Source organism: Pseudorasbora parva, chromosome 11 (assembly GCF_024679245.1).
Source record: "Pseudorasbora parva isolate DD20220531a chromosome 11, ASM2467924v1, whole genome shotgun sequence".
In the NCBI taxonomy this organism is placed as follows: Eukaryota; Metazoa; Chordata; class Actinopteri; order Cypriniformes; family Gobionidae; genus Pseudorasbora; species Pseudorasbora parva.
The window spans coordinates 3,596,323-3,605,855 of record NC_090182.1 but is presented as its reverse complement, the minus strand read 5'-3'; the positions used below and the strand labels follow the sequence as shown (position 1 = coordinate 3,605,855).

At 39.7% G+C, this 9,533-nt stretch overlaps 1 protein-coding gene and 1 non-coding gene across 2 annotated transcripts; both read left to right on the top strand.

Moving 5' to 3' along the window:
- Positions 1-658: 658 nt before the first annotated feature.
- LOC137092529 (zinc-binding protein A33-like) lies at positions 659-6,590 on the top strand. The gene is made up of 6 exons (XM_067456805.1): positions 659-1,054; positions 4,427-4,522; positions 4,633-4,863; positions 4,974-4,996; positions 5,079-5,197; positions 6,040-6,590. Exons 1-6 carry the CDS (start codon positions 659-661, stop codon positions 6,588-6,590), a joined length of 1,416 nt encoding a protein of 471 aa, XP_067312906.1.
- A 2,186-nt stretch (positions 6,591-8,776) lies between these two features.
- On the top strand, positions 8,777-8,970 carry LOC137093334 (small nucleolar RNA SNORA74). Its single transcript, XR_010908433.1, has one exon. It is a non-coding gene; the product is annotated as a small nucleolar RNA SNORA74 (small nucleolar RNA).
- The last annotated feature ends 563 nt before the right edge of the window (positions 8,971-9,533 follow it).

The following is a 9,533-nucleotide window of genomic DNA, read 5'->3' as shown; positions in this document are numbered from 1 at the left end:
TTTTCTTGCAGGCGTCCAAGAACTATTGTGTGATTGGTCAGACATTTAAAGCGGTCGGGGTTAATGCAGAGAAACGCAGATGATCGGCACCTTCTTTTCTCGTAAATTATGGAACAAACCATGTTCTTGTTCTCGCCACCTCGAGAAAACGAACAAATTTCTTTGTTGTTGCTGAGTATGTTCCAAGCTTTAACAAGGGAATGAGACAGACAGCTGAATATAATCATAATGAGTCCAGGCAGTGGGTCATGGGTAATGTAGTCCCTGATAAGACCCAAGAGTCAGGAGGAGAGCCCCCTAGTGGATATCATGAGCACTACAGCTGGAGTTGCTAATGTACAATTTTATGTAACTGACTTAAAGTTAAGAACAGTCTTAAAGAACAAAAGATGTCTAACTTGTAAGACTAGTTTTAGTGGTTTATGTAACCCCAGAAACTCCCTCTTACAAAACCTATCAGGAAGTGACTGGTCTTATTATTTCTCCCTTTCATTTTTACTGAAAACTAAAACGAGTAGGTGAAGAACAGAGGACACATTTTATTAGGATTGTTGTGTATCTCTGAATTAGATTTTGATTGTAATTGTTAACTTTTCAAAGCAAAGTTTAGAAATTTAAAGTAAATTGTAGATTATTGGATATTTTACAAGACAAGGAAATGGATTCAAAATCTGCTGAAGATCCTACTTGTCCTATTTGCCTTGAAATCTTCAAGGTTCCTGTTTTTCTGTCCTGTAGTCACAGTATTTGTAAAGAGTGTCTGCAACAGTTCTGGAAAACTCAGGAAACTCAGAAGTGTCCCGTCTGCAGGAGAAGATCATCAAGAGGTGATCCTCCAGTTAATCTAGAGTTAAAAAACTTGTGTGAATCATTGATAAAGGAGAGAAATGAGAGGCGTTCATCAAAGTCTGAGGAGATCTGCAGTTTACACAGTGAGAAACTCAAACTCTTCTGTCTGGAGGACAAACAGCCTGTGTGTTTAGTGTGCAGAGACTCAGAGAAACACGCCAAACACACATTCAGACCCATCAGTGAAGTGGTTTCATCTTACAAGGTAAGACAAATGTCCCTCATTTCATGCTAAATACAGTGATAAACACACAGTACTATTTGTGTGTAGAATACATTAGTAGCCTATTTACTTTTGCTCAGACTAAATCTCCACGACTTACTACTGTAGGAATTGATTCGAATCAAATAACTCAAAAGGGGTATTGAATTACAGTGAAAGGAAACCGACCTTATATAAACAATAATTCAAAATTAATATTTACTGCTCTGTCAACTATTCGTCCGCCGATATGTTGAATTTACCGTATTTTATCAATTTCGACTCATGATACTACCCGTGGCCAACGGCAATAATATCATTAACTTTTACGTTCACTGTTTGTGAGCTTAGGTAACAAGGGTCATACAGTTTGAGGCAGTAACTTACGGACACAAAGCACAAGAGACCTGTATAGATGAAAACTGAAAACAAGATTTATTTATCTAGTCTAATACACACAACACTAAACTACTGACACACACAAGAATATACTTTCATACTGAAAAGAGATATGGCATGTTATACACTTTCCCAGCCGTCACCTGCGAGAATCAACACTCTAGCAACTTAATCGTAGCTTGTCTGCTAGACAGAGTTTCACCAGCTCAACCACAATGAAGTATTGTACTTGCGTTTGCTTGTTCCTGGGGTGCGTTCTTCCTCTGGATGAGGTTGCTGCGGTGTTGATTGGTTGACCAGCCGATAACGTTGTTTGCGAGGGAAGGCGTTTGAGTTCATTCAGTGGATGAGTGGCTTCGCCTGATGAAGCCACACGTGCCGTTTCCTGGTCACTGGAACGAGCGTCAGCGTTGCTATGCGACGGGCTTACACTGCGTCCCAGGGAGTACCGGCTGGGTGCGTTTCCGGGAGGAAGTTTCGTCAGCGAGGTTTACTACAGAGTGGAATGAAGTTTCTGGAAGAGCTCTTGGTAGCTCTGAGTGTGGCGGCCCATGTAGGCAGATAGGTGACAAGGCCAGCGCGGGTTAGAGCAGCCTGGGTTGCTGCAAGGCACGCGGTAAACTTGTTGAACAACAAGTTGAAGACAAGAAGCAAAGCATTCATGATTGATCCTTGGTTTTAAACATGTCTTGGAGTCCATCCCCGAAAGTTTCTCAGGCCAATCGGACATTGTGGTGGGCGTTTCTCCCGCCCCTGTCTCCTGTTCGTACATATCATTATAATGTGACGTCATCTCAAACACGTGTTGATATTCTTCATGAGTTTGTTTAAATGTTTTAAGGATCTAACTTCCATAGCGTAACTCTAGTACATTTTACTCATGTTTACCTTGCATCATGAGGATGGAAATCTTTTATCCGTTACACCGATATCAAATAGCATATATTTCTCATGGCTGGGGTAGGAGATACTAAATATTTATATGTGGTAAACGTTGGTCATTTAGCCAAACAACACAGGTTATAGGAGAATACACATCATACTTTGGTATACATTTGTGGCCTAATATGGTCGTTCCTTGTTACGACCCGGACGAAGACAAACATGCCCGAATAGGTATACCCAACGGTTTGACGATATAAAACACACAGGCTATGTACACATACATAATACATATAGTGTATGACGAATTTCGATTGGGAATTACTTCATGTTATTGAATCTCAGGGTTTTAGTCTTTGTGTCTGATTGGTACGAGATCTTCGTGTGAGTTTCAAAAAGGGTCTCTGGAATGTGCTGTTAGAGAAAGGAGGGATGTCTGTATCATGTCTAGAGTGAGTTTGGGTCTCAGAAAAGCTTTTAGCGGGTCTCTGTGGTGGCAAGACCCTGAATTTATGTCTGAGGTTTCAGGGGGGGGGGGGGGTTTAGTTCTGCTAGATGATAATCCGTGGAACAAAGGGGAAAAACAAGTCACATGATCACTGTTGTTGTATTGGTTTGAGATAAAGCAGATTGGTGGTGATAAAAGGTGTTGTTTCCCTCCAAATGCAAATTATTAATTTTTATGGTTTGCTAATGGTGGAGTAGGATAAGCCCTTGGGAGGTCTGGAATGTGATGCCTGGTTTTGGAACAAGGCCTGTTTCATAGGGGATCCTACACTACTGATATAAAATTCTCCACTAAGCTTCGACTGCTCTGATGTTCGGCACAAAACATGTTTGGAAAAATATAGATATGTTATGGGTTATTAATATTTTTTTCAATAACAATATATGATTTATTACAAGACACACCAAAAGTGTTTGATACTAACATGCACTATATTGCCAAAAGTATTGGGACGCCCCTCCAGAGTCAACAGCTCCAGACCTCCAGACTTCTGTGGCCTTCAGATGAGCTCAAGAACAGCGTAAAGAGCTTCATGGAATGGGTTTCCATGGCCGAGCAGCTCATCCAAGTCTTACATCACCAAGACCAATGCAAAGCGTAGTATGCAGTGAAGTAAAGCAGCCGCCACTGGACGAGAAGTGAGACGTGTTCTCTGAGCGACCAATCACGCTTCAGTCTGACAATCCCATGGACGAGTCTGGGTTTGGTGATCGCCAGGAGAACAGGACTCGCCTGACTGCATTGTGTCAAGTGTAAAGTTTGGTGGAGGGGGGTTATGGTGTGGGGTTGTTTTTCAGGGGTTGGGCTTGGCCTCTTAGTTCCAGTGAAAGGAATTCTTAATGCTTCAGCATATCAAGACAATTTCATGCCCGAATTTGTGGGAAGAGTTTGGGGACGGCCCCTTCCTGTCCCAGCATGACTGCGCTCCAGTGCACAAAGCGTCGGTCCATAAAGACATGGATGAGGAGTTTGGTGTGGAGGAACTTGACTGGCCTGCACAGAGTCCTGAGCTCAACCCGATAGAACAGCTTCGGGATGAATTAGAGCGGAGACTGAGAGCCAGGCCTTCTCGTCAAACATCAGTGCCTGACCCCACAAATGAGCTTCTAGAAGAATGGGCAAAAATCCCCATAAACACACTCCTAAACCTTGAGGAAAGCCTTCCCAGAAGAGCTGAAGCTCTTAGAGCTGCAAAGGGTGGGCCGACTCCATATTAAACCCTACGGATTAACAATGGGGTGTCATTAAAGTTCATGTAAAGGCAGGCGTCACTAAACTTTTGGCAATATAGTGTACTTTCAGTTCCTGTATTTGCATTTGTACAACCACACATTTACAACTGTATAGATATAATAATTAAGAATTGGCCATTGCAAAAAACACATTTGTTTGGTGATTTCTTGATGTTCATCATTTGCAGTTAAATCATTTAAAGATATATGTCCTGCCATTTTCAGGCACAAATGCTTCTGAGATTAACACATTCAGCATAAAAATATTAATATAACAATAAAAACATCCAAACACACAATGTTTAAACCTCTTAAAGCTTCATCAGTTTCACAGATTTTCATCTTAACCTGTAGGAGGAATTTAATACAGCGCTGACGTCCTTACAAAACAAGCTCAAACATGGAGAAGAAATGAAAGGAAAGTGTGATAAAAAAATCCAACACATCGAGGTGAGGATGTGTAAAGTGTTAAACACTCAACACACACACAGTTTATTATTGACGTTAGTGGAGTGTGTGTACACACAGAGCTGACTGAAGTGAATGTGATGTGATTTCAGTCTCAAGCTGAGCACACAGAGCGTCAGATTGAAGAAGAGTTTGAGAAGCTTCATCAGTTTCTCAGAGACGAAGAAGAAGCTACAATCACTGCACTGAGGGAGGAAGAGGAGCAGAAGAAGCAGAGGATGAAGGAGAAGCTGGAGGAGATGAACACACACATCTCAGCTCTTTCACACACAATCAGAGACATGGAGGAGATGATGAATGCCAATGACGTCTCGTTTCTAAAGGTGACCAATCAATCTGGCTTCATTCTTTGAGCATAAAACAACTTGAGCCTCACTGACAATGAGAGTGTTTGATAAGATATTAACATGTTTTCAAACTCTATATTTTCCAGAACTTTAACGCCTCAATGGAAAGGTGAGTGAGCTGCTCGTATCTCTTCTCTCAGTGGATCTGAACTCAAATTCACTGCAGTTCTGACTCCTGAATGTTCCTCCAGAGTCCAGATCCCACAGCCGGATCCACGGATGAGTTCTGGAGCTTTGATTGATGTGTCCCGTTATCTGGGTAACCTGCGGTCCAGAGTCTGGAAGAAGATGCTGGAAACTGTCCAACACAGTGAGTCTCAGCAGATCTGACACCAGCGCAAAACATCCTTCAGATAGAAACACACACAACATTAACATCTGATAGAAATATATTTAATAATCACTCGAGTTTCTGAGTGAATCTGAACTGTATTTCAGAAGATCATCAGATCATACAGTGAACTCATAATGACTACAGAAGTCTGTTCCTCATGGTCTCTGCTTATGTATTAGGATACAATAGTGTTTATTGAATATGATATTAAACCTGAAGCCTCGATCCATTCTGACAGAAACTGACAGACCATTGTCATGATAGCAGGATTTATGATCTCTTTCCTTTAGTGTATGATATACAGAAAAATATACAGGTTTGTATTGAACATTTATGGAGAAACAGATTTTGTGTGAAAATAAATCATAAAAGTGGTTTACTTTATTAAAAATATGTCAAATGTATGAGGTGACGAGGGCCACACATGGGGCAAAAGGCACAGTATTAATACAAATACTTTAGCTAAAATAATATTTTATTTAATACCTGTTCAAAACAATCACTTTAGCAAAGTTTGAACATGTTTCTGTTTATTTTGATGAATAAAATAATACATTTTTGATTAATAAATATGCTGTCTATAGAAATATATCTGAAAAATATAGAAACAAAATAATTTAAATAAGAAAAGATTCTGAAAGCACTGAAGGAGATCCCATAATAATTTAATATATATTTAAGGTAATAACAAAAACTTTTATATTAATAATAATAATATTTGTCATGATAGCAGGATTTATAGAAAGTCTTTATATGTGTTTTATATTTATATTTCTGATCATATTTCATCCTGTAATCTGATGTTCTTCTCTTTGCAGCTCCGTTGACTCTTGATCCAAACACAGCACATCCTCGTCTCACACTCTCGTCTGATCTGACCAGTGTGTGTGTGTCGGTCAGTGATGAAGATAAAACACTTCCTGATAATCCAGAGAGGTTTGACTGGTATCCATGTGTCCTGGGATCTGAGGGCTTTAACTCAGGAACACACTGCTGGGATGTGGAGGTCGGTGACAGTACAGGCTGGACTCTTGGAATAACCACAGCATCAAACCAGAGGAAGGGACTGGGTTTCTTCAAGTCTAATGTCTGGTTTGTGGGGTACGTGAACAGCAAATACTGCTCTAAATCCCCAGATAAACCCGGCACTGTCTTTCCTGTTAAAGTGAAGCTTCAGCGTGTGAGAGTTCAGCTGGACTATGACAGAGGAACAGTGTCATTCTCTGATCCTGTAACTAACACACATTTACTCACATTCAGGACGTCCTTCACTGAGACTGTCTTTCCATTCTTATATAATCGCTGCACAACTTCCCCTCTGAGGATCTTACCAGTTAAACTGATTATTACAGCAGAAAATCACAGTTAAATCTGATTCTGCTTCCAGATTAATGGGTTATTGATGTGATGTGATACAAATGAATATAATTAGTATTGTCATAATTTAAAATGCAGTAAATGGTTAAACATTTATTTGTCTTATGGACCTGTTGTTATAAAAACTGCTTTGTCTTTTTGATTCTTTACATTTTTGAGCCCAATCTCAGAATTGTCCTGTGGTGTGACCGTCTCAAGCATGGGTCAGAAAACTACAACTTTCATAAATTAAAAAAAAAAAAGCATAAAAATAATCTGGGGCAGGGTGAGTACAGTTTTTTGAGCACTTTGTTATTTTGGCTTGGATTTTAATTTCTTGAAATATGAACTGAATTTAGAAATGCTTGGCTGTGTTTAATAAACTAAATGTATTTTTGAAATGAAGACGGCGTTTGGAGTGGAGTGTGTGTTAAATAATCACTGTTCCCTGAATCAACGGCTCAATACAAGAGGCCGACCTAAGAGTTCACTGTAAAAAAATCCCCATAACATTTACGGTAAAATGTAAGTTTAGATTATGGTTATTCATTGTATAATACGGAAGCTTACCATTAATTGGTTTCAACCGTGTGTAATACAATTATTATTATTATTAATATTATTATTATTATTTTTTATTTATTTTTTTGCAGCCTAAAATACGACAAAAAGTTTGTCTTTTTGTTAAATAAAGAAAACAAGGATGTTCTGCCGTCTCACAATACTTGAAGCACAGACGTGAGAAATGTATAAAATAATTTAAGTGTCTAATTTTAAAGTTTGGGAGAAAGAGAAGCAGATCTAAATAAGCGTTAGGCATACGGCATGAAAGAGAACTCAGGTACGGTTTTCTGTTTATTTTGTTTAGCTATTGATTTAAAGAAAAATCTTTAATAGCAGCGATGGGTTTATACCGTGAGACTGAACATCATTAATACACAATCATTTAACCAAACAATACAGCTGGACAGAGTGAATACTGATCTAGAGTCAGTGTTTGACATTTCATTAGGTTAATAGTTAACTTTGTGGCAATCAGCACTTTACATGCAGGAATTTCCCACAATATAGGTGGATTTAGTAAATCAAATAGCCCCCATGTATGCTGCAGGCAAGACATCAAATAGTTACCGTCGACTGTTAATTAATTCTGCAAATGTTCAAATGTAATTGAACGATTACTAGTGTTGATGCAGAGACTATGAGTGCTTAGAAACGGATCTGTGTCCGAAAATATATATTTTTAAAAAAGCTTGGAATTTGCGAATCGATTCGAATGAATCGGTTCATTAAAGCGAGCGATTCGTTCGCGAATCAAACGTCACCGCGTAACGTCACGCTCGCTCTTCTTCGGTGGTGGTGTGGAGCAGCGCTATAAATGGCGACGCGTTCTTCAGTGCGTTCCCTCATTCTGCGATGTCGAGGTGGAAGAGAGACAGAACTCATGAAGATGAGGAAGGCAGATTGCTACAAGAAGGTAAATCTGACTAAAACAACGAATTGAGTACAATATGTAGGGTTACATAAGTGACGAGGGACAGTTTAGTCGATGACGCTTCAAAATGCGTGTGCTGCTAGCGGGAGCGCGCGGGATTCCGTAGCACGTGGTTTTTCCTCAGTACTTTAAAGCGGGAAAAAGGTTTAATCTCCAAGTCTTTTGACTTAAGTATATTTTTCACGTCATTACATTGTTTAAAGCATTAGAAACTAATGGAAATATTTTTAAAGATTTATTTTATTCATGTTATTCTATGTAAGTGGACACCGGCACTCGGTAGTTTAATAAATAAACCGTGTAGACTCTTTTTTTTTTTCTCATTCACCAATCAAGTTTGTGTTTTTTATATTGAGTTTGGTTAAAAACAAAGATGATTCTCAACTATATTATGAAAGATACAATATAATGTATTAAAATACAATTTTACTTCATGCATTATGTGGGTAAATTGGTCATATATGGGTTTTCCCATTAAATGCATCCAACATCGTCTCTAATTTGCATATTAATGTGTTCTTGGAGCAATATGTAATGAGTAAAGTATATTCATTACTTTACACTCTGTGTGTATATTGGTGTTTATTTTAGGTGTCTGAATGCGGCGTTGACCCCAGATGAAGCCAGAGCTGCTGTATCTCTGAGGTGAGTGTGTGTGCCGTGTGTTTTGAGGTGAGTGTGTGTCTTCTGTGTGTGTTTGTGGACCCAGCGGTAGTCAGCTGTGCAGGCCAGCCCGTGCCTGAGCTAGTGTTACTCTGCTGGGACAGTAAGGAGCGGCCGTCTGTGCTCCTCAGGTTTGGCTGTTTTAGTGACTCCTGAGCAGCACTGGCCGTGCCGGGCCCTCTGAGAGTGGACTGTGCTCTCCACATGAGCCGGCCCTAGTCTGAGGGCCCACACTCAGTCACATGACAAGCTTGGTTTGACAAAGTTGACTTTGATCTTCTGTACTATTTAAGCTTTTTATTCTTGGACTAAAATTTCTAAATGCTCCTACTATCTAGACTCTTCAAGCTCTCTACACCAAACTCAGATCTTCACACTGATCCGGTCTGCGGTTTTCCTAAAAATGTTAATTTAAACTTGGAAAAGTCCCATAGACTTACTTTGACAGTTGGACTTTACAAAAATGCAAATGCTGAACCGCACCAGAGGGTTAAAGTGCTTCTGTTTGGCTGACGTCACTAATGCGGCTTTAATTTCAACACCTCCGCTTCATGATCAACTCTGTCCCAATACACCAATATAGCAGTCCCATTAGGGAGGTAAAGCGGGTCGTGTGCCTTTTCATGTTGCCTGATCTGTCTTTTCCTCCCATCTCTGCAGGAAAAGCCTACTACACTTCTCTTTATTCACCGCTAATGTCATAATGTGTGCTTGACAGTGCTTTCTCTCGTTGTAGGAAAGGTGTGTGAAGATCTGTTCCTGAACCCTTTTTCTCTTTTATAAAGAGGTTGGCTATTT